Source organism: Exophiala viscosa (genome assembly GCF_022695815.1).
Source record: "Exophiala viscosa unplaced genomic scaffold EDD37scaffold_2, whole genome shotgun sequence".
NCBI classification, from domain to species: Eukaryota; Fungi; Ascomycota; class Eurotiomycetes; order Chaetothyriales; family Herpotrichiellaceae; genus Exophiala; species Exophiala viscosa.
This window is the reverse complement of record NW_026944354.1, coordinates 1,449,457-1,472,929: the sequence shown is the minus strand read 5'-3', so window position 1 is coordinate 1,472,929 and position 23,473 is coordinate 1,449,457. Positions and strand designations below refer to the sequence as shown.

The following is a 23,473-nucleotide window of genomic DNA, read 5'->3' as shown; positions in this document are numbered from 1 at the left end:
TTACGACTGCAAATAACTCAGTCGTTATCCGCCACAGAATATCACGTGATTGCCGAGGGTAACCGTACAGTACGGTAGATCCTTCAGCTACTCCTGCAAGCGAAAGGCCGTGAGATATGTGTCACCGTATGTCCGCGGCTCCACCTCAATTATTCATTCGGCGCTGCTAAGTCAATTACTGCACAAGTAAACAAATTATCACTGCAGCGCGACAGTCGACACCATCTCTGCAACCACACACCGCAGCTTGCGCCGTCGATATCTGTTCCGTACATGTCTTTGACGACATCTTGACGAAGCAAAACCCTTTCCTTTGTTTAGCGTGCAGCCATACACCGTCTCCTAGCGTTCATCCGGGTTACAATCATGCGGTGCGATTGATACATTTCCCAAGACATACTCCAACCCAAGCAGAACCCTCAACATGGCGACTTTAGCACCTTTGGCTCAGCTGCTGGATGCCAGTCTTGACCCTAGGCAGAACAAAGAAGGTACGGTCTTACCTTGACCCATGTAACTGCGTTCATTGCTAACAATATCCAGCCGAGCTCAAGATCCGCTCCGAAGAGAAGAAGCCTGGCTTTGCCCTTTCCCTACTGCAAATCACTGCCTCAAGCGACTTTCAGTACAACACGAGACTCGCAAGCGCCCTCTTCTTCAAGAACTTCATCAAACGAAATTGGACTGATGTAGAAGGCAACTACAAACTCCCCCAGCAAGATGTCACTGCGATCAAAACCGAGATTGTGGGGTTGATGATATCCGTGCCTCGTGGCATACAAACACAACTGGGTGAAGCGATCAGTGTAATAGCAGACAGTGATTTCTGGGAAAGATGGGATACTCTGGTCGACGATCTCATCTCTCGACTGAAGCCCAATGACCCTGTGGTCAATGCTGGTGTGCTGCAGGTCGCTCATTCGATTTTTGCGCGGTGGCGACCCCTGTTTCGATCTGATGAACTCTTCACTGAGATCAATCATGTCCTTTCAAAGTTCGCTCAACCCTTTCTCTCCTTGTGGCAAAGTCTGGATGCGTACATTGAGAGCCATAGCAATGACAAGCAAGCTTTGCAGAATGCTTTCACTGAACTCAATCTGACCCTCCAGCTTTTCTATGACCTGTCAAGTCAAGATTTGTCTCCAGTCTTCGAAGACAATCTACAGGGGATTTCTGGATTACTCCTAAAATATCTAACCTACAAGAACAACCTCCTGGAAACCGACGACGAGTCTGAGCCTGGCCCGCTGGAAAATACCAAAGCTGAGATCTTTGAAGCTCTGACATTGTACATCGGCAAATATTATGACGACTTCTCGAAGCATGTCGGAGGCTTTGTGGAGAGCTCCTGGCATCTTTTGACGACCACAGGGCCTGAGCCCAAAAATGACACGCTGGTCAGCAAAGCGCTGCTATTTCTCACCTCGATCGGAGGAATCAACAAACAAGCACAAACCTTTGCCGACGCGAACATTCAGACCCAGATAATAGAAAAGGTGGTTGTTCCTAATGTGGCATTACGGGATTCAGATGTTGAAATGTTCGAAGACGAGCCGATTGAGTTTATTAGACGAGATCTTGAAGGTTCAGACAGCGAGACGAGGAGACGAGCGGCAGGGGATTTTCTACGGCAACTGAGTGACCAATTCGAGCAGTCTGTCACTCAAATTGCGATGTCGTACGTCCAAAAGTGCCTACAAGACTTTTCAGCCAACCCACAAGAGAATTGGAGATCGAAAGACACGGCAGTGAGCTTGTTCTATGCTACAGCAGCCAAGGGCGCTACCACGTCCACTCATGGTGTCACCAAAACAAACAGCTTGGTCGACATTGGTGACTTCTTCTCGAAGCACCTCGCAGGCGACCTTCAGGATGATAATGCTCAAGCGCTGATCAAAGTTGATGCCATCAAGTTCCTGTACGTTTTCCGAAGCATCATCACCAAGGAACAGTGGCAGTCCGTCATGCCACTTCTTGTCAACCATCTCGGGAACTCGAATTACTGTGTCTACACGTATGCAGCTGTTGGGGTCGAGAGGGTGTTAGCCATGACAGATGAGAGTGGAAAACCAGTTATCGACCCATCACATATTGCGCCGCTGGCTAGTAACTTGCTGGAACACCTATTCAGCCTAGTCGAGAAGGATAGCGCACCAGAAAAGGTACAAGAAAACGAATTCGTGATGCGCTGCATCATGAGGGTGTTGATTGTCCTTCGAGACGGCGTTGCTACCGTTGCCGAAAGCGTTGTTCAGCATCTTACGACGATAACGAACATTATAGCCGCCAATCCGAGCAATCCCAAGTTCTACTACTACCACTTCGAAAGCATCGGAGCTCTTGTCCGATTCACACCGGCATCACAGTCAGAGGCTCTAGGGTCTGTGCTCTTCAACCCGTTTGCGGCTATCCTGTCGAACGGTGTCGAGGAATTCATCCCGTACGTGTTTCAGTTGTTGGCGGCGTTGTTGGAGGCTGAACCTACCAAACCACTACCTGCACAGTACAAGCCTCTGATTGGACCAATACTCGGTCCTCAGCTATGGGAACAGCGTGGTAATATACCCGCTTTGGTGCGGCTGCTCACGGCACTTGTCCCCAGAGCGGCTGACGAACTGATCGCCGGCAATCAAGTTGAAGGCGTCCTAGGCATCTTCCAGAAACTGGTGTCGACAAAAATCTACGAAGGTTATGCTTTCGACCTGCTCGAGACAGTCATCAGCACTTTCCCATCTTCTGCACTCGAGCAATACTGGATACATATTCTCAACATCATGCTCACCCGACTGCAGAACAAGCAGTCACAGGGATTTCAACTTCGATTTGTCCGATTCTACCATTTCATTGCGGCCCGTGACGACAAGGGTCTCGGGGCTGATTTCTTTGTGGCAGCCACAGATCGAGTCCAGAACGACATCTTCCGCCAACTGTACTTGGGCATAATTCTGCCCAAGACGCAGGAATTGGCTCGTCCACTGGATCGAAAAGTCGCCGCCATATCCTTGACCAAGACACTGGCAGATTCTCAAGCTTTTGTCGACCGCTACCCGAAAGGCTGGCCATTGACATGTAACGCGTTACTCAAACTGCTCGAAGATCCTCCTCTTCCACCGAAAGCGAACGACGATGTTGCCGAGCTTGACGTTGAAGATAGCAGCTTTGGTGTTGGTTTCACGCAACTTAATACTGTGCGTCGACCTGCTCCTGATCCATACCCGGAGGTGACGGATCTTAGAAAGTGGGTGGGTCACTATCTCTCGGCGGCTGATCAGAGGCACGGAGGGCGTATAGGCAAGGTGGTGACGGAGAGCTTGAGCAACGACGCGAAGAAAGTTCTGGGCGCCTACATGGCGCTGTAGGGCAGCTTAGAAGCGCCGCTGTCTTTTGATTTCCAGTTGCTAGAGCTAAATGCCTACCAAGAGGGTGAGTGGGAGCAGATCGAAAAGTTCATCCAAAAGTGATAGCCATGCTCTATCTGAGGCGATAGAGAAAAGAATCTATCACTTTGCTCGAAAATTGTCGCGTCTCTGCTGTACTACCGCCTCGTAGTCGGGAAGTTGTAGCGAGGCAGGTTGGCACATTCCGTGGTGCAAGGCTGGGCAAGGCTGCGCTGGGACGTGCGGAGTGCTCCAAAATCTTTCTCCAATAACGAACGGTTGATGTACAGTCGGAACTGTGATTAAATGACCACTTCCACCTACCATATTTCGGGAACCTGCAATGTAGGCATGCTTCTCGTCCGGCAGGCCTTGAAGCGTACACCACTTTCGACATGCCTAGTTAAACATTATCCCAGTACGGCGGTGGCCGTGGCCGTCCGCGGCCCCGCAGCCAGCTTCTCAACAACACCCTCTGCACGCAAGAAACCCGTACAACTCCCTCCCCGTCCATCCGTATCCGACGACGAGATAAAACACACCTTCGTCAAGGGTTCCGGCCCAGGAGGCCAGAAGATCAACAAGACCAACAGCGCTGCACAAGTTACACATCTCGCGACGGGGATCGTGGTCAAGAGTCAACGCACGCGGAGTAAGAGCGAGAACTTCAAGATCGCAAAACGGATTCTCGCGGAGAAAGTTGAGTTGCTAGAAAAGGGCGGCGAGTCGAGGGCGGCGAAGGTTCATGATCGGGCGAGGAAGAAGAAATTGAGTGCTGAGAAGAAGAGGAGACGGAAGTATAAGGCTCTTGCGGAGGAGGGAAACAAAGACGGAAAGGACGATGGGGATGAGGCAGAGGAAGATGATGGGGACGAGGATCTGGTAGATGGGCTGGAAGGTCGGAATGGGTCTGGACTGGAGAGCAAGAAGGAGGGATCTACGAGTGTGACTGATGCAACGCAGACAGGCACGACGAATGGATGAGAGTGTGATCATCCGATGAATAGGATGCATGGACCATGAAATCGGTCCTTGCTAATACTGAGTGGCATCTAGAGGGAAGCTCTGCTCTTGCGGATGCTGTTCTGAGACGATGCTGGGATTGCCGGGTACAAAACCGCCTTTCAATCGGCGACGTCTCGGACTCTCTCGTCGCCAGCTTGCACTTGCGTCCTCCACTTGCTCCGATGTTTTCTGAAGCAGCATCTAAGCGACCGCGGCATCTGAGTTGTCCCTTTGAATCAAATTCAGGGCAAAGCGGTCAGGATAGATCCTCGCTGGTACCATTGATCTATCTCCGTCCGGTCTCCAGGCTCAGCATTGGCGTTCAGTGGAGGTCCAGGAAGAGTCTAGAATTCAAACCGACTGAGGATACCATCAGGACCAAGAGTACTAGTATACTCGTTGAATACGTAACCACGGGGACTCTCAAAGATGTCTGGATCAGGCCATCTTATAGGTCTGAGCCGTGTGTAGAAGCTGAACAAGTGCATCATACCAAACAGCATACACATGCCTCAAAAGAAATTCAGGCATATTCTGTATCAGATTTGTACTTGTATACACTGCGAGCTCATCATATCATGGCGACTCCTTTTCATTTCAGACACTTTTTGATTCACAACTTAGCCACGGGCCGCGATGATCCCACAGTGGTGATTTCATCATATAGCAGACTAGAAGGATGAATGTCAGCAAACGCAAAGACAGCAGAGATGGGAAACACATACCTCGTCAAGAAATCCGCATAGTCCTCACCAGTGACTTGTCCTTCGAAATACTTCGCAGCGAGCTGGTACTTGTTGCCTTTGGGAGCCTTACTGGCCAACTCGTCGGCCTGCTCATGCAGAAGTTTAAGAGCGTACTGCTTGTCAAACGTCTGGCCGCCTTCAAGCTTAGTCTGGTGTTTGCACCACTGCCACAGCTGGGACCGCGAGACCTCGGCCGTCGCAGCATCCTCCATGAGGAAGTTAATGGGCACACATCCGACACCTCGGAGCCAGCCTTCCATATAACCTAGACCAATGTTCAGATTCTTGCGAATGCCGTCTTCGGTCACACCTCCCGGCACATTCATGTTCAGGAGATCCTTTTGGGCCACAGAGACGTCGTCACGGCGCTTGAACAGTTGATTTGGCGTTGGCATGTGCTTGTTGAAGACTTCCGCGGCTATTGGGGCCAAAGCGGGATGGGCTACCCAAGTTCCATCATGACCTGCTAACACTTCACGGAGCTTGTCCTTTCGTACGCCGTCCATAGCCTTCTCGTTGGCCTCTGGGTCATTCTTGATGGGGATCTGAGCGGCCATACCACCCATGGCATGAACCCTACGACGATGGCACGTGTGTATCAATCTATTTTAAGAAATTGTTAATGTCATGATAGGACGCAAATAAAAATTAGCTTGTGTTGGACTTACAGCTGAACGTACGCCGACATGAACGGCGATGTCATGGTGACGGCGGAGCGGTCGGGAAGGACAAAGTCTGGGTTTTGTCGGAACTTCTTGATCACGGAGAAGATGTAGTCCCAGCGACCGCAGTTGAGCCCGGCGGAATGATCGCGCAACTCGTAGATGATCTCGTCCATTTCAAAAGCTGCCAGAATGGTTTCAATCAGGACAGTGCCCCGGATGGTACCCCGGCGCATGCCGATGTAGTCTTGCGAGAGGTTGAAGACGTCGTTCCACAGTCTCGCCTCGAGGTGAGATTCCATCTTGGGCAGGTAAAAGTAGGGACCAGTACCCCGCTTGACCAGCTCGAAGGCGTTGTGGAAGAAGTAGAGACCAAAGTCGAACAACGACCCAGAGATCGGCTCGCCGTCGACAGTAAAATGCTTCTCTTCCAAATGCCAGCCTCGGGACCGGGCGATGAGTGTTGGCAGCACACGGTCTGTGCGGAGTTTGTAGTCCTTCTCTCCTTGCTTGAAGTCGATTTGCTTGCGGATGGCATCGTAAAGGTTCACCTGTCCGGAGACCTGGTTGTCCCAGGTAGGGGCCTGGGCGTCTAACAACGAAATGGTGTCAGTCTGCTGTGTACTGTCCGCAAATAGTCTTGACGTCCGTCCTTACCTTCAAAGTCGGCCATGTATGTCCACACATTGCTGTTTAGTGCATTCACAACCATCTTCCTGTCTGTAGGGCCGGTAATTTCGAGTCTGCGGTCGATAAGGCCTGGCGCAGGCGGCGCTCCAGTCCAGGCATCGTTTTCACGGATGTGCTTTGTTTCTGGGAGAAAGTCTGGCAAGACACCTCGGTCGAGTTCTTGTTGTCGGACCACTCGTTTCTGCAAGAGCTCTTTGCGAGTGTTGTTGAAGGTTCTGTGGAGGAGAGCAAGGAATGCAGTGGCTTCAGGGGTGAGGACCTAGACACCATTATTGTTTGTCAAATGTAAGATAGATATGGAAGATCGGACCTTGCGGTATTCCTCCTTGATTGGGCCGTTGATCTCAACGCCCTCGTTGATCTGTTCAATGGTGGCCATGATGAATTTCGATGTTATCGGGTCAGGAACGTGAGCAGGAAATGGTTCAGCGATTAACGAGGATCGAAGGAGAGCAGTATGGAGGGGAGGAGTCGTTGATATACGTCAGAAAGGGACAAAAAGATGAAAAAGGCATAGCACATGTGAACAGCCGCGGTCGCAACGCCGGCGGCCTTCTCAGATTCGAGACTTGCGGATCCAATCATGGAGCTGAACGTCGCTGTCGACCAGTTAAAAGCATGAGACGAGGGACCTCCGGGGTCACGGATCATTCTCATCATGCTTTCAATGTCGTGTGGGGTAACGGAACCGATCGACATGAAGGCAGAGGGATTCCCATTCTTCCGGATATACGAATGTAATCATCGTCGGCAGTTCTTTCTTGTGTTCATTGACTCCATCCTCTGACGCCATGAGGAGACACCTACAATTACATTGTTTCTTCATGTTGATGACTGCAATAACTGCTTGTGCGTATGGGAATGTGGGCGATTGTAAATGGTGGCAGAAGCAAAATCGAAGAAGCCGAGGCTCAAAATTAAACCACCACCAATTCGCGGCAGGAACCACTCAGCGACTTTTCCCGACCCACTTCCGAGTCCTTCCGGGCGTCTCTTTTCTGTCCACAGTAGTAAGTTAAGGGTAGTCATGCTGCGATAACACGTGGAATGATACATTAACAACACCACGGAGCCCCTCTTATATCAACGTATCTTGTATCGATAGATGTGCCTATGTTTGCTTTGAAGATTTGGACGACAAAGTAGGCAAAGGCACTTTCTGACGAACGAAATGAAACACATCCAGATCATCAGCCCAACAATGCTCCTGGAACTTCAGTCAAGACCACAGACTTCACGACTTGTCATTCTTGACAGACCTCTCGGAACCTAGCCTGCAGATATGGCCGATTTTACAGGGCGGTTTCTTGCGGGCCGATGTAATGTGGAAAACCTGGTGAGCTCTGGTACGACGTGTTTCTTTTTCCTTACTTCGATACCGGGAGGAGATCACCATCTGCGTGGATAGACTCGCTTGAGAGGGACTTGATTGTTCTCCTCTCTATCAACTTGTCCTTGTTTGACATGGCGCAATGTCTGTTGTGGCGTCCCAGCGTGGTGATTCAGTCACTGGTTTCGCTGCAGAGTGGACGGTACGTTTCCCAGGTCGTCTAGGATGGTTGACTTCCTTCACAGAGTCACTGCATCCTGCTCGATAGGCTCCAAGTCTCCCTTTCCCCTAAAATCCTCAACTATCTTGGCCTGCTCACTCAGCATGTATCTATCAGTCTGCTTGCCGATGGTTGCAAGTTTCCTCCATCTGTCAAACGCCTTCGGATCTCTCTTGTCACCATGCGCTGCCTCGGGATTGTCCCAGTGACCTTTTGAAAATGCGATCAACGTCGTCAAAGTCTGCTGCTTGATGTCGTATACCAGCGAGACGATAGTGCCGGTCTCTTCGAGCCAAGAACACTGCCAAAGTTCGCCCGGTCGTATGCACTGGAACGTACATGTCTGGTAGTTGATTCTCCCGGCCATAGGACCCCCATGGATAGCGTAGACCACTCTGTCGGAGCTGAAGAACCATATCTCGTAGCGCCATTTCTCCGGGTTACCTTGGGCATCCTGAGCGTTGTAGTCGTAGATGAGATGACGGTCTTTCATGTCGACATCGAATGTCGGATCGAGTGGTGTGCTGGTGTGAAATGACATTGTACTAGCGCGGATGGGAATGATACTCAACTTTGGGCTGGCAGTGCTCTGCTAGATCCTCAGTGGGAGGAGCTGACTCCCTTCATAAAGATGGCTGCATGTGCGAGTCCGAGAGGAGAGAGGCATTTTTACCAGTCGTACTGTCACGAGAGTATGACGAGACAGTGGAGCGTATCCAAGCACACTGGAAAGTATCGGTCGCTGCCAGGGCAATTCCGTTTGCACCGAGGTTCCAAGCGGGAAAACATCACGGCTCTTATAGCAAGTCAGCCTTATGAAGCTTCAGCACTGGAGTCGTCTTCTTCAATTCGTCCAATGCCGATTCTGTTGGCCGAATTCTTTGGCTTCGAGCACATCGGATCGAGTACCGCCGATGCCGAGGTTGGTGGGCCTCTAGGCGCTGCCGTGACGCCCAATGCGTCAGTTAGCTGATGATCATAGCTAAAGTTTACTGCAGTACGAAGCCGGATTTATCTCAACGGGAAGCGTCTTGCAAACATCACAATGCGTTACTTAACTAGGGATGTGAAAGAGTTGACGTCAATACAACTCAGATGCAGTCTACTAGAATTGAATGATGAAGGCCAACATGGAACCAACGTCTACCTCGCTTGCCCGTCTCGTGGACCATCTCTTCAGATCGCGTCTCCCTCGCTCAACATAGTGTCAATCAATCACCCCTGAGCACCTCAAGTGTACTCCCAGGCAGCATAAGTCTCAGTGGAATCGATAGCAAGTGCATCAAATCCCAAACACTGCGACACATTGCCTTGCGGAACAGTGGCATTCTGCAGGCTTGCAAAGACCTGCCAAGTATTTCCATCGGTAGGACATGCCATGAACCCACCGGACAAGGTACTCAACAGTCCGAACGGTGCTTGCGCAGCTTTGATGTAGGTGAACGGACATGTCACAGATCCAGCGGGCATGAAAGTCGAATGTGCCTGGGTATAGGCTATTTCACCCGTGGGAGTCATGTATATCGATTGACCGCCAGGGACAAGCACAGCCTGTGATGAGGTTAATGGATTGTTCATTGCAGATAGATTGACTTACCATGCTGCAGAGACCAAAGACCGTTTCGTTTCCAGGAGGGCATGCGTCGATCTGTTCCACTTCCTCCGGGCAGTATGAAAGAGTGTCCCCTCCAAGCCAGAAGCGCAAGCCGCGAGCATTCATTCGGAGGAAGTGAATAGGAGAACCGCTTCTGGCAGAGACCACGGTGATGGGCGATGTTGGACTGGTGATGGGACCGACTGCGGTAGCGATGGAGCTGGACGTTTTCGATGTCGAGATCGAGGTCGAGGTCGAGGTCGAATTCGTGCTTGCAGGCGAGACTGCCGCTGTGGTGTTGCTGAAACCGCAGCCTCCGCCATACCCATAGCCGTAGGGGACTCCAGTGCACAACGCACCTCCCTGTGGACGAGGTGAGGCGCGGGCAGCTCCGAACAGGTAATAAACGGCAAAAAGATTGAGTAGCTGCATCATGGCGGAGTCAGTATGATTGAGAGTCTGAACACAGACGAAACAAGTGAGGTGTCGAACTGGCAAAGAAAACAGAACCTGCTGGAGAAGAAAGTAGCAAAGTGCTGTATCGAGGGCGAGCGACGATTCAAATATGCAGAGAAATTGTCAAGATGGTGTTGTCGATGAAATCAATTTTTCTGAGACCGGGATTGCGCAGCTTCCAGATCATTTTGTGTGACTCTGCCAAACAAGACTCCCGCAACAGATTTGGTCTTGAGCCGGTATCCTGGAGTCGAATTGGACATCTCATGCATGAAACTTCCCATCGTCGACAGCGTACCTGCATTCGAAGGTTACATCCTCAGCCTTGTTCGCCATCAGCTTATAACATCTGTCGATATCTCTTCCACACCCATACAAGTACCTTTACAATTGGACGACCGCAGTCTCTTGTTTTCGAACCCAGTCTTTTTCAGAGTCGTACACCATCGGCACCTCGATATAGTCGCCGTCTTGGCTGGTGACCTTGATTCCAAGGCCGACCGGGTCCACGTCCTCTAACCCCCACAGATGACTGGCTATCCAGACACCACACGACTTTTGATTTACCGTTTGGATGCAAGCTTCGATGATCCTTCCAGTCCTCTAGTGAACCATTTCGACCTGTTCTCGACTGATTGCGAGCGCTCGACATCGCGGAAAGAACCCGTCGTGGAGTTTCAGCCACTCCCGTATGGGTGTGCATCCTTTGATGGTAACAAGACAGATGCTGCTGCTGCGGGACCGCTCGCTCCATCTGCCCTTGGCTCTTATATGCTTGCCTGGGTATCCAGATGAACTGAATTAAGAGCAATTGCCATGCACGGTCGAGGTCGCGAGGAGCAATTTCTTGCTGCTGCACGTAATCTGTCATTCGTTCAAAGCTTGATCTTCCTCCATTGTGCTCGAGACGTCATCTCCGGCTTTCGAGTCTGACTTTCAAACGTGCCGATCATCAAGCAAACTATTCATCATGACCAGCATATGCGTCGCCATGCTCTCGAGTCTCACAGCATGCATCCGGTCTCCATATCCACAGCCTTCGATCCCAAAATCTCAAGCAGTTTCCTGTGATCCTGCCACTCAATCCACGCTAGCCCCTGCAAAAGACTATCCGCAAGATCATCGAGCTTAGGTATACTCTTCATCTCATTTTTCTTTGTCTTTATCTCTTTCTTCCAAGTCGCCACAAACTCCTTTGCGAACGGTTGAATTTCTTCACTGATTGAGATCTTACCCGCCCCGGTCCCAGGTCCAGCATGCCGCTCCAGTATCCCGCCAACAATATTGATCTTAGCCCGCTTGACTTCTCGTCCCGTCAATTTCTTCCCCAATGATGGCACGACGTCGCGATCTTGCCCTTCAAGCCAGAATCGATTGACCTGCGAAGGCCACATTGGCTCAACTTCCACCTCAAGATCTCCCTGTTCAATCAACGTCCGCAGAACAGCGTAGAGCATCCCCTCAAACACGCCGACTCTAATCGTCCACTCCGGCACAGCCGCTCGGCCGCCAGAGCGAAATCGTTGCCTCTCGATGATAATGTGATTCGGATGATACGTCGCGAGCATATCCCTGACCAGAGCGTATGCATGTCTAGCGTAGTCCATTGGCTCGAAAGATTCTTTCGTGGCCACCCCCACATCGTCCTCGACACTACCGACATCTCGTAGCAACTTGTTCGCCTTCGCGGCATTCTGCGAGGCCGATGACGACGCAATCGCAACACGCCGCCACGCCTGTAGCGTCGGATGATCGTACACTGCTGGCGTTTCATCCCCGGCTTTCGGTGCAGTGAAGTGCGCGAACGCGAGATTCCGTATGCCCATATCAATGCTCAGCAAACTCAGTGGCTTCTCGCCGCGGCTCTTGACGCTGGACACTACATTTCTGATCCCCTCGACACGAGCGGTCTTGGTGCCGGAGCACGGTGAGCCAATGTTGACGGCCACTCGGTGTAATTTGTCAAGGGTCAAGGTTTCGAGCCATGGTTTCGTTGCTGGCATGGCATTGAAGAGTCAAGCAGAGACTTCGCGTCAATGACTTCGAGCATATCTTGACTCACTTAGTGCATGCTTGCTCAAGTATTACTGTTTGCCAGTGTCTGGGCTGGAAAGAAAAGAAACTCCAAGACCACGTCTGGAAGAAAACGCGTAGTTCGAGCGCGGTCACGTGCACCGACAGCCATCGTCCATACAGCCTTGGTTGACATTGCTACAGATGACTCCGGCTTGAGGGGAGGAAGATGTCTGAGTGACCTCATCAGAGGCATTGCATTAATAAGTGCTATAGGCTAAGGGTACAATGAAAGAACAGTTGCTACATAACTCCTGAACCATGCCCATATTCCTGCCAACGGGCCCCTTTTGTGTTCGCCAAAAACAAAGGGTATCTTCGATGCTGTCACCTAGTTTTACAATTTAACCCTCATGACCAAACTCCTGTTGAATGCTGTCCTTTTCGCCGTCGCTCAATCAAGCACCCTATTGCGCCAGATAAACCAAGTCCGCCCAAACCCTCCAATGCACCACTGCGACATGGGCCAACATCCTTGCCGGCTCCTCGATCCCGGGACGGTTGCGCCCTTGTTGTCTTTGTTGCCGAACTTGATGCCATTGTCTTTGGTCTTCCGATATCGCTAATGTTGTCATCTTGTGAAACCTCTTAGCATGGTCGTGTGTCGCCTTCTCGAGGACTTTGCGTAGTACTCTGGCCGTTGTTGGACCATGTGAACGAAAACTGTTCGATAGCTCTATCGCTTTACTGTCAACCTCTGCATGGACCAGCAATGCAGGATTCCGACCGCAGGCAACCCAGGCAGCACGAGTAAGCTCGAGGGCGATGGCTCGATGATTCTGACTCCACACCTCCGTGATGCTCTTGTTGCGTGCCATGGTGCCGTCCGTGAGGTCCATGATTCGACTTTCCAGAAGCTTACGCGTCTGGCGAATCTGGGTTTGCACGGTCGACACCGGCCTTTGACCACCAAGAATGTGCTGGACAAAGTGATCAAACACCGTCAGGGATATGACCAGGTGCACTACGTCCTGAATTTCATTGCGTATGGTCTGCAGCCGAGCCTGGTCATGTTTCAATGTCTCTGGTATGACTGAGCTCGGTGAGCAGCAGAGCTCGACGAGTCCATGAATCAAAGCGCTGTGAGCTGGTGTGTTGCGAATCGTAATTGATATACTGCACTCGTGGTGCTTTCGAACTGCCTCTTCGTACCACTGCTTTGAGGCATTTGCATTCACCTTTCCCCCCCAAAGACGAGTGTGAAAGTAGTCTTGCTGAAATGCCACTGTATCTTCAATCAGATGATAGCGAAAGCTTCGGATCTGATGGTTGGCAACATCAAGCTTCATAGCTTCAAGGAAGGCAAATAGCTTCTCGATTCCTTGTACAAGGGTTTGCAGATCTCCTTTCTCGGCGCCTTCTTGTATCTGCTCCGCCATCTCTTGCGCGAGTTCATCCCTCATTGGGGCGCAGTGTGTGGTGAGGAGCCCGCAAAGCCATTGTGCAAGTCGAATGACGTCCAACAGCCCGTGAGATACTTCCTGTAGGAGCAATTCGATGTCAAAGTATTGGTTGACTTGCTCTCGATCGTGGTCTGGGACCAATGTCAAGAGGAGATCTTGCAGACTGAGGAACATTTGGGACAGCCTTGGAGTGAAGTATGGTGGCGTTGAAGGAGGAGAAGCTTTCGGGCAGCTTGCGCAGTCATCGAGTGTTCCGTGTTGATATGCTATCCTCAACTCAGCCGCAAGGCTCAACCAATATTCCACCGCTTCTTCTTTCTTCTGTCTGCCTTTGTGACCAGACACTGGTGTAAAGTGGAGGTCGTGATCATAGTTTAGGTCGACTCGAAGGTTTATGTTTGACTGAATCCAGTCAAGATCCAACTCTTCAAGAGACCCTTTGGTTACAGGGGGAAGGAAGGTGGCATGAAGAAGGGCAGCGCGATCTTCCTCGCTTGTGCATGGCGGGATTAATCTTTTATCCGGCGAACACTCCTCACTCTGCTCACTTTCTGTCACGAGGCTACCTCTTTCGACTGACAATGACGTTGCAACGGTGCTTGCAATGCTGTAGTCTAACGCAGAGATATGTTCACATGCCAACGTGCCCAGAGCCGCGTCCGAGCCGTTGGTGAAGTCGAGCTCTCCCCCAGTTTGGGTATTCCCTTTGCCAGGTACGCCAACCTTAGGTCGCATCGACGACGCCATGGCAGTTGATGTAAACGATGCCGAAGGCTCGGTAAGCCGATAGTTTGTGGCATCAGCTGGAAAACGCCTATCTGTTATAGCTGCTTTTTGGGCCCTCCCTGAACGATCTGCAACACGTTCATTGCCCCATTCTCCCATGCCGCTGTCGTCGCTTTCATACTCGCCTTGTTCCGAATTCGTCATGTAATACTTCTTTGAAGGTAAGAGTTCATTATAATTGGCGCATCATTCACCTGTGTGGCCGTTCAGGGCGGGGTCCGTAGGCTTTGAGGAGAATGAGGGGGGTCTGTCAGACGTGGACCAAGGTGAGCAGCTCCTTGTGCGTTGGGCGTGAATATTCTGAGGCGGAAGAGCGTCTTGCGAGACCGTAGGACAGACTGTCTGTTTGCGACACTGCAAGCATATGCTTGGACACAGTATCCGGGACACTAGCTTGGTTGGTGTTACAGACTCGTGATATGCAAGTTGGCCATGAGCGATTGGGTTTTGCTGCGATGTTGCGGGACCGCAAGGCGTTTAACCATGAGGAAGGTGATGATATGGGGCTGAGAAGGTGCGATGTCAAAGCGCGTCAAAACAAAAGAAACCGTGCGGCGACGAGTATCAAAGCTCCCAAACCTGCATGCCATGACTTACCCATGACGGCAGAGCCTCATTCTTGAATCCTTGGTTTCGGGGACCGTGCTGGCCATTTCCTTTTTTTGTTTAATTTGTGCTTACCTCCGTACGGAAGTCCTCGCCCCCCAGTGTGTCTCTCTGGAAGGGACAACCGAGATTGGGGGCTTGCTATGCTTGTCGTGTGGCTGGCTGCTGCTTCCCGAACTCCTTGAGACACTTGAGCAGGCCATCCGCGAAAGGATGTTACCAATATCACTCCATTATTCTGCGACCCGAATATTGTCGTCCATATTGGAGCTATCAACAACGTTGTGATTTATGGAGATGTCGCCTCAGCCTTGGTGTTTCAAAGCTAATCACTGCGCCGATGGCCAATGAAGTCTGGCTGCAATCCACCAAACGTGGCTATCGTTGCTTCTGGCTCCGGAGAGGTCCCGAGAGGTGCAGCCAGTTTCTCCCTGCAAAGGGGGCTAAAACCAATATGGGCCACAATTTAGGCGGACTGACTTGTGCAGCTGCAAGTCCCACCATTCCAGACTGGTCTCCGATCGACTCCTCAAGCCTCAAGCCTTGTTGATCAGGCTATGCAGGCGGCCATTCAAAATGGTATCTCGGTTTAATATGCGTTGCCACACCCCTGTTTGACACCAAATGGATCGCAGAAGTGAGAATGAGGCAGATGAATGCTTCTAAGTTATAAGTTACGCGGCCTCCCATAAGACAGTAGAGATGATCGGCACACAGATCCATCATCATCTGAAAACCACTGCTGCTCGACATCCTGCCCACAAGTCGTCGTGCGACAGGCATGGGAGGTTTCGCCAAACTCATTGTTTCAGCGAAAACTTCGGATGCACTATGCCGGTTTTGCGTCCGACCATGCAACGACTTATCCCTCTTGTGACCATTGGGGTACGACACCGGGTCTACGATAGTACAGAACCTTGGTTCTTTGACTCGATGAGGATCAAGGTGATACTGGAGGGTGACGTTATACTGACACTCAGCAAACCACAATTCTCCAAGCCCCCAAAAGGCCAAGATGTTGTTCGATATCCCATGGTGGTGCGTGGCAATATCATAACGACAATGGTTCCGTCTTGACAGGAAAGAGTGGGCCACCAGCGAGGTGAAAAGGGAACTTTCGCAAACAAATTGGCATATGATTCTGGTACGACCATAGTCGGAAACTTGCTTCTTCAGTGGTTCCGCTCACAAAGACTTATTAACCCCCAACGTCCTTGTTGCAACACGCAGAGGCGTTCCTCAACAGTCCGAAGTGCAGCAGATTCCGACCACCACCGGATCAAAGTGTTGAAAATGATGTGGCCAAGCTGAAGCATTGTACTTTGTTCACTTCTATCTCTGGGACTGACGCTGCGAACGTTCCAGTTGAATGACGCTAACTAGCCTCATTATGGGATTCGAGGTTAAGCGGGATGGATCAAAAAGCGTGGCGGTTCTGGTCAGGAAGACATTCACCTTGGGGGAGATGACCCACTCATTGGCCAACGTTATCGGCCCTGGAGCAACTCACAGGCTTATACGTGTCTGGAAAGCGACAGGGCGGCCTGTCAAGATCGATGTCAGCTATGGGTCCTGAATCTTGACGACGACATTCCGACTCCCTGCAGCACCAGACTGCTGCTATCTGAGACTCTGAGACCCTTGATGGCATCTTCGAATCCGCCTTCCCCAATGACTTCATATCCGCAGGTTGCAATTTACCAGTGGCCACCAATTCACCAATCACAGGTATGAATCTCTCAATGTTCTTGTTCAACTCTTCCGCCTCAGGTCTGCCAAGCGGGCCGAGCGCTATTGTGTAAGTCTTCCACCTTCAAAGTCACCAATGCCACTCCAGTCATTCGTCGTAACGAAGAGCTTCTCAGTCTCTTTCGCCGCCCTGAATAATTCTTCAGCCAGCAACCGATCATCTGCGGCGACGGCGTCAAAGACCCTGATTGCTTTGCCAGCGGTGATCTTCAGGACTTCCTTGACCTGCTGTTCGAGCGAGGTCTTGTAGTCAAACAGCACTGCTCTAAGATCCCTGACCAAAGTTGCCGAAGTGGTTGAGCATGATGCAGAAACATCGTAGCCACAGGACTTCGTCAGTTATATGGCACATCTGCCGATACTGCTGGCACCTCCCAGGATGACCACCCATTCATGCTTGCGCGGAGGAGGGTTCTTGGGGTCAATCAGGGGTATGTGGAAACCTTCAAATATCCCCAGACATGCGGTTTCATGCCCACACCCAAAGTGGCAGCCTCGACGAGCGAAATGCTCTCTGGCTTAGGAATGGCACTTCGAGCGTCCATGAGGATATACTCCTGACCGGGAGCATATCCTGGGACTCCAAGTTGCGCTCGGGTCGCCAAAGACAGAAGAGAAAGTGTTTGAGAGGAACTGTGAGATCTGGAAGGCATTACTTAACAGCATCTGAGTTCTATCCTGTGAGATTGCTAATGCGCACCATTCCCCGCCGCCTTTCTTCTCTTTCATCTCCTTGTCGAGAGTAGCTAAACAAGTACAAGGGTCGGTTTTGCTGTATACCCGAGGACCAGGCGCGAACCGACATTGATGGCATGGCAGTATAGGCTATATTAGACACCTTCGATCTTCCAATCAGTCACCAATATTGACCCGACAATCCAGGCACTTTCAGCTCACTGACACTAGTTCTTCGATGTCCTACTATTCGCACTCAACTTTTGGCGGTTCCTGCGAGACTGTCAGCGAACATCCGGAATATCACTAGTGAGTAGATGGCGACAGGAACCTGTGAAACTCATTTCGATGTGTATCATAGCATTCAAGGATACGAGATGGAACTAGCGGGAGAAGAAGATAAGCACTCACGCAAATAACGCCAGACCAACTATCGATGTTGACGCAGTTCCAGTAGCTAGTCCACAGATCCCAACATTCCTGACTCTTGGGATCGGGTAAGAGTTCTGATGGGTCGATATCGTAGCGTGCCTCTAGACCGGTGGGCGAGGCTATGGCTGCACTTCCTATGAGCAAGATGACAGCGGATGTGAGGACAGAGATGAAGTGCATTTTCGGGTAGGGGTGGTGGATTGAGGGGAGGTCGCGTTGATATAAATAAGATGTGTCGTGTACTAAGCTGCTAGAGGCAACAGGATTGATTGCAAATGTGGAGGTCGTAGAAGTGAAGTCAAGTAGAGACGAGATTTATATCCTACGAATAAGTAGGAATCATAAGTACTCAATAGGGATGTTGGAGATTTGTGATACTATACTGTACATCCAATTATTCTGGATGGAACCCAGATATAGAAATGCCATGGCGTTCACAATGAATGCACAGTCCGATTTCGCCGTGCTACCAGGGCCTGGCCATAATGGACTTTTGATATATTCAATATCTCAGCACGGATACCGATCCGAGTATACTCTGCACGTAGCACGTTGCGCTGTAGAATCGACGAGCTGCTGGTCGTGTCATCTGGTACGCTCGGTCCACACGACGAGTGTCCGTCCAGCTATATGGCGATTTGTTGCGAGAAGACTTACGTCGAGTAGATGCATTGGCAGGGTTTAGCAGGTCGAGCAAGGGGAGTCATGAAGAGTTTAGGATTTGATGAAGGTTTATATTCACTGAAACAGTACGCTCCACCGGACCGAGTACGGCAGAGTATTAAAAGGATCACGCAGTTCTCAGTCTTGTCGGAGTTCGGTGAACGAGATTGCGGATTGCGGAGCTTCAAGCTGCTGCTCAACTTATTTCTCAACACTCGACACGGGACTATTTACGCTCTATCTCGCGTGCAACCAAGGCGTCGAGGATTGTCACTCTCACCAGTGCTGCTATTCACCAAACCATTGCATCTCTACTCGGCTTCTGTCTTCCACATCCGCCGCCATGGCGGGCAGACCATCAGTGCGGCTGCTCGCACGCAAAATCACATCCCACTGCTCACACCCTCAACCACACTCTCAACGGACATTCTCCTCTGCACCCGCTTACCTCGCCGCACACAATTTTACAATGCCGGCCATGTCGCCCACCATGACCGAAGGCAACATTTCCAGCTGGAAAGTCAAAGAGGGTGATTCCTTCTCCACGGGAGATGTCCTCCTCGAAATCGAGACAGACAAAGCCTCAATGGATGTCGAGGCGCAAGACGACGGCAAGGTCGCCAAGATCTTCGCACAGGACGGTTCGAAGGCAATCAAAGTCGGCACAAGGATAGCCGTGCTCGCCGACGCAGATGACGATGTGTCGAGCCTCGAAATCCCAGCCGACGATGCAAAACCCGTAGAGAAGGCAGCCGACAATATCAAGGCCGACGCAGAAGACTCACACTACGAATCCTCCGGCGTCGAGAAAGAGATTCCAGGCACACCTCAAAACAAGCGACCAGCAAAGGACAAACCCAAGACCAGCCCTACTGGTCCCGGCCAGAATCCCAAATACCCTCTCTACCCATCAGTCATCGCTCTAGTCCACGAGAATCACCTCTCAGACGACGACGTGCTGAAGATCCCCGCCTCCGGCCCCAACCATCGTCTCCTCAAGGGCGACGTGCTCGCCTACCTAGGCACGATCGAATCAGATTACCCATCCAAACAGTCCAAGCGGATCGAGCACATGCAACACCTTGACCTAAGCAACATCAAAATCCTATCGACACCGACCAAACCCGCCGGTGCCCCTCCCACAACAGAAGCCCCTCTCGCCGCAGAAACCCCCAGGCTCAGCAGCGTCATCATCACTGTCTCGTTAGCCGAGGTCCTCAAAGTTCAAAAGCGCATCAAAGACACATTAGGCGTTACTGTCCCGCTGTCCACATTCCTCGCCCGAGCCGTCGACCTCGCGAACGACGACCTACCAAATCCGAAAGGCGCCAAACCTTCTGCAGACGCCCTCTTCAACGCCGTACTAGGCCTGGACAGCATCCCCACGACATCCCGCGGCACATATCTGCCGCAGATCGATGCATTTGCGTTCCCATCGTCGAAAGCAGCTAAAAGCTCGCCGGTCCGTAAACCTTCTGCCACTAAAAAGCCCGATATCATCGACATCCTCTCCGGCAGAGCCACACCGAAACGTTCTGCCCAAGCTCGATCTCTATCCTCCGGTGTGCCGGGCCGTACATTGACCACGACGGACGGCGCGCTGAATTCATTCAGCCTGACCGTGCCCAAGGGCGAGGAGAAGCGGGCCCGGACATTCCTTGAGCGCGTCAAGACTGCGCTGCAGCTTGAGCCGGGGAAGTTGGTGCTATAAATTCTCCCCGGGATTCGAGATGGACGTGTATAAAAAGCGCCTTTTACGTGAGCGTGGCGTTTCATAGCTTAGCTTTGGCTGCAGGGAAATACCTTAGCTCTCCCCAACGAATAGATTACCTTTCTCTTGAACTCACAGTGGCAGTAAAGTGCTTGAGACCTTGCCAGGACATGGTCATCTGATTCTTTCAAGTTACATGCAATTTTCCGCAAGCACGATTCATCGTGTTCTGGTATGCGTATCTCTGATTGAGATCTGTGCTAATGTTCATGCCTCATGACTCCCATGCATGATACCAACCGTGACGCCAACGCTCAAACAATGCCCGCCCTCACCGGTCCATCCCAATGCAGTGCCGGTGCTCGTCGAAAATTCCAATATCACACAATCCTTTCCATTAACTCCGATGCCCACCAGCCCCATGCCTCAGCTCATGCCAGTCTGCAAAATACACAGAAGTGGTCAAATCATGACGTCCGATACGATATGTCTTGTTGTGGTATACCTCGAGGTGACAGGATCGTCACATAGCGTGGTGATGTGATGCAAGCCCGTCCCAGATCCGGACAGTTGAGTTGTCAAAGTCCGACAGGATTCCGCATGTCGAATTGCTCAACGGATCGATCCCCAATCACCCAACCTCGAAGACATCCCATCGCTATCACGACCATCGTTGCCCTTCTTGCCAAAGACTCGCCAGAACCGAAGTGTTTCATCTCCGGCGCCAGTAACGACCGTAGTACCGTCTGGACTTGTGCTCAAATAAAGAACACGGAATGTATGTCCAGTGAGACTGACCACCTGTTCCATCTTGGGATATTTCCAGACCACAATCTGATTCTGGCTGTAACCATGAGTGCTCACAATCTCATCGCTGTTCTTGCTCCACGCCAGATTACAAACTTGACTTCCTGTGTCGACTTCCTTGATGAGAGAACCAGTCGCGGTATTCCAAAACTTGATGGATCGATCGGCTGTTCCACCACCGGATGCCAATAGGTGATGTTGATGAGGGCTCCAAGCAATTGCCTTGACAGCAGCCACGTGGTTCGAAAAGCGGTACAGAGGAGTTTCCGAGAGTTTGTCCCAAACACAAAGCTTGTTGTCGTTTCCACCCGAGGCAAGCTGCCCATCTTCAGTGTTCCATCGTAGACCGCAGACTTCTTGCTTGTGACCAGCCAATCTCCGCAAGTACTGGTCGGGGCTTCGGACGTCTCGGTGGTAGATCAGCCGATCTCTGGATCCAGAAGTGAGGATGTGATCGTTCCAAGCCAATGCTCCAACACGGGCTGAATGACCGGTCATCGTTCTCAACCTCCTAGACTTTTCGGCATCGTAGATCTGCACAAAACCCTTGTGTGTTCCAATAGCTAGGTGCGATCCTCGTTGTATCCATGCCACGGATGTAACTAGATCATTGTCTGGTAGCTTGCAGAGCTGTGTAACCTTGCCTGTTGTGCTGTTCCACATGTAGACACACGACCCCAAACCTACAGCAAGGCTGTTCGCCGATCCCCAGTCTACCAGGTTGAGATAGAAGTCGTCGGCCAACTCCGGGGCGTCCAGGACTTTGTAAGGCACTTTCGCAATGGGACGAGGCTGTTTCCGGGGGGTTTGGAGAATTGACTGAGATGAGTAGTTGATGGGAGATATCGAGTACAAGTCCGATCTCGCATTGAGGTTGATGATTCCAGGGTGTTTTGCCGTTCTCGACGATGGAGTGGGATGATGTCCAGATCCAATCACCTTCTGCGGCGACTTGTATGAGAACATGTTTTTGTGAGGGGTAGTGGGTGTTATCGAAGCGGGAGGCATAGAAGATAGAGATGGTTGACCAGGAGGAGTTTGCCGCCGTCCAAAGAGGTCATCTGGTGTCATGGATCGGAAGTCTTGTGGTACTGAGTCTCCCATCAATTCATTGCGCAGTACTTTGGAGTACGTCTTGTTAGCTTCTTCGGTACGCTGGAAGTGAAGCTCTCCATGAGGCGTCTTCTTCTTCGATCTGGAAGGTGTTGCTGGAGATCCGTCATCATGCAACAAACTGTAGCTCGCTTGTAGATCCTGTCCGTCTCTGTTGGGAATGAAACTGAAGACCCGGTCAGTTATCCACTTGCCATCGCCGCAAATAACATGTTTTGCTTACCGGTCTCCGTAAATTCGCTGTCTCTTCCGGCTAGGACTTCTTCCTGGAGTTTGCTCTCTCGTTCTGCCTGGATTCCCAATCTCCTGCAATCTTCTCCTCAGTGCGTCTTCTTCCATTGCTTCCGTGGCTCTTGGAATGGCCGACATGCCTTCGTCGTTGCCCAAGAAGCGTTTGCTTGCTATTGTAGGGGGAGTCTTGGAGCCGACTGGGGTGGGTAATGAGGGTGTTCGTGGACGGTCTGAAGAGTCTATTGTGAGAGAAGGTGGCAGATCCTCTGCCATGGTGATGAAGATTTGTTGGTGGTGACAAGGCACTAGTTGTTGTTGTTATTGTGACCAGGCAACAAGTGTGAATGCCGAGTGAAACGAAGGTGAAGCAGAGGGACTGTCGCGCGATCGTGAAGTCGTGGCGGGCTTATAAAATGTGAACGGAGATGTCGAGGTGTTCTAGATGTCTTGTTAGTGGTCTCTGCCCGCGCGACCGCTTGATTAGATCCGACAGGATTGTCTTTGGAAAATGGCGATGTACGCTGGCTAAGATGGATACATAATGCGTCAAAACTGGGAAAGGCGACGTTCAAATGCGTAAATAGCGACGTAAAGCAGACTGTAACTCAGAGAATGGCGGCAGTGAGGTCGTGGTGAATGTTTGATAGCTGGTGGGTGATTGTTCTGGTCCGCAGCGCAGTTGTTTAGGGACGTTCCGAGCTAGACTACTGGATAGTGCTCCACAGCCGGTGCTGCAAAGAACCCGCCAAGCCAGTCGCCCTTGCCTCCTAACAGATGATTCACAGGTGCTATCAAGTAGCATACGGTTGTAGAGGGACAAGCCTGGATACATCGGTCATACTTTGCTCTATACTATATACAATAAGGAGCTATTATAATACTTTGCATATTCATCATGATACAGTAGAAGCTTCAATGACTGCTTGCTTGCCCAGCCTTGAGCATCATAACAAAGCACTCTACGCGGCCATTCTAGTGACCCTAGTACCTCCTTCTGCAGCGCGTCTCTTTGTTTTGAGCGGCAAGGGACAACTGTCATTTGTCTCAAGCTCCTTCTCGGGTCTTCCCTTTTGGTTCAGTTGAAGGACGTTTGAATGATGCCTGCGGGGAGGAGAATGATTCGACCAGGTTGGTGTTTCAGATG

General features: G+C 51.2%; 11 protein-coding genes across 11 annotated transcripts; 3 read left to right on the top strand and 8 right to left on the bottom strand.

Annotated features, from left to right (window-relative positions):
• Positions 1–165: 165 nt before the first annotated feature.
• EDD37DRAFT_574337 (CAS/CSE protein) lies at positions 166–3,676 on the top strand. Its single transcript, XM_062814383.1, has 2 exons — positions 166–491; positions 544–3,676. Exons 1-2 carry the CDS (start codon positions 425–427, stop codon positions 3,357–3,359), a joined length of 2,883 nt encoding a protein of 960 aa, XP_062672989.1. The 5' UTR covers positions 166–424; the 3' UTR covers positions 3,360–3,676.
• Positions 3,677–3,728: 52 nt separating this feature from the next.
• Positions 3,729–4,361, top strand: EDD37DRAFT_605928 (RF-1 domain-containing protein; the record flags this gene model as incomplete). The annotated part of the gene is made up of 1 exon (XM_062814842.1): positions 3,729–4,361. The coding sequence occupies one exon, from the start codon at positions 3,729–3,731 to the stop codon at positions 4,359–4,361; it is 633 nt and encodes a 210-aa protein (XP_062672988.1).
• Positions 4,362–4,693: 332 nt separating this feature from the next.
• On the bottom strand, positions 4,694–7,080 carry EDD37DRAFT_250017 (malate synthase, glyoxysomal). Its single transcript, XM_062810668.1, has 5 exons — positions 6,791–7,080; positions 6,448–6,739; positions 5,797–6,382; positions 5,108–5,731; positions 4,694–5,053 (listed from the first exon to the last, which is right to left on the bottom strand). Exons 1-5 carry the CDS (start codon positions 6,857–6,859, stop codon positions 4,996–4,998), a joined length of 1,629 nt encoding a protein of 542 aa, XP_062672987.1. The 5' UTR covers positions 6,860–7,080; the 3' UTR covers positions 4,694–4,995.
• Positions 7,081–7,793: 713 nt separating this feature from the next.
• On the bottom strand, positions 7,794–8,916 carry EDD37DRAFT_250278 (Calycin-like protein). Its single transcript, XM_062810671.1, has one exon. The coding sequence runs from the start codon at positions 8,569–8,571 to the stop codon at positions 8,050–8,052; it is 522 nt and encodes a 173-aa protein (XP_062672986.1). The 5' UTR covers positions 8,572–8,916; the 3' UTR covers positions 7,794–8,049.
• Positions 8,917–9,260: 344 nt separating this feature from the next.
• On the bottom strand, positions 9,261–10,059 carry EDD37DRAFT_605925 (uncharacterized protein; the record flags this gene model as incomplete). The annotated part of the gene is made up of 2 exons (XM_062814841.1): positions 9,261–9,581; positions 9,628–10,059. The coding sequence occupies 2 exons, from the start codon at positions 10,057–10,059 to the stop codon at positions 9,261–9,263; spliced, it is 753 nt and encodes a 250-aa protein (XP_062672985.1).
• A 541-nt stretch (positions 10,060–10,600) lies between these two features.
• EDD37DRAFT_249992 (mitochondrial resolvase Ydc2) lies at positions 10,601–12,182 on the bottom strand. The gene has a single exon (XM_062810667.1). It carries the CDS (start codon positions 12,081–12,083, stop codon positions 11,085–11,087), a length of 999 nt encoding a protein of 332 aa, XP_062672984.1. The 5' UTR covers positions 12,084–12,182; the 3' UTR covers positions 10,601–11,084.
• Positions 12,183–12,327: 145 nt separating this feature from the next.
• On the bottom strand, positions 12,328–14,915 carry EDD37DRAFT_621358 (T-complex protein 11-domain-containing protein). The gene has a single exon (XM_062815996.1). It carries the CDS (start codon positions 14,484–14,486, stop codon positions 12,561–12,563), a length of 1,926 nt encoding a protein of 641 aa, XP_062672983.1. The 5' UTR covers positions 14,487–14,915; the 3' UTR covers positions 12,328–12,560.
• Positions 14,916–16,422: 1,507 nt separating this feature from the next.
• Positions 16,423–17,350, bottom strand: EDD37DRAFT_605922 (uncharacterized protein; the record flags this gene model as incomplete). The annotated part of the gene is made up of 3 exons (XM_062814840.1): positions 16,423–16,739; positions 16,760–17,027; positions 17,141–17,350. 3 exons carry the CDS (start codon positions 17,348–17,350, stop codon positions 16,423–16,425), a joined length of 795 nt encoding a protein of 264 aa, XP_062672982.1.
• A 210-nt stretch (positions 17,351–17,560) lies between these two features.
• EDD37DRAFT_249939 (uncharacterized protein) lies at positions 17,561–18,225 on the bottom strand. Its single transcript, XM_062810666.1, has 2 exons — positions 18,188–18,225; positions 17,561–18,126 (listed from the first exon to the last, which is right to left on the bottom strand). The coding sequence occupies exon 2, from the start codon at positions 17,982–17,984 to the stop codon at positions 17,679–17,681; it is 306 nt and encodes a 101-aa protein (XP_062672981.1). The 5' UTR covers positions 17,985–18,126; positions 18,188–18,225; the 3' UTR covers positions 17,561–17,678.
• Positions 18,226–18,647: 422 nt separating this feature from the next.
• On the top strand, positions 18,648–20,313 carry EDD37DRAFT_621351 (pyruvate dehydrogenase E2 component). Its single transcript, XM_062815995.1, has one exon. The coding sequence runs from the start codon at positions 18,811–18,813 to the stop codon at positions 20,176–20,178; it is 1,368 nt and encodes a 455-aa protein (XP_062672980.1). The 5' UTR covers positions 18,648–18,810; the 3' UTR covers positions 20,179–20,313.
• EDD37DRAFT_574332 (WD40-repeat-containing domain protein) lies at positions 20,314–22,993 on the bottom strand. The gene is made up of 2 exons (XM_062814382.1): positions 22,322–22,993; positions 20,314–22,264 (listed from the first exon to the last, which is right to left on the bottom strand). The coding sequence occupies exons 1-2, from the start codon at positions 22,600–22,602 to the stop codon at positions 20,791–20,793; spliced, it is 1,755 nt and encodes a 584-aa protein (XP_062672979.1). The 5' UTR covers positions 22,603–22,993; the 3' UTR covers positions 20,314–20,790.
• Positions 22,994–23,473: the final 480 nt, after the last annotated feature.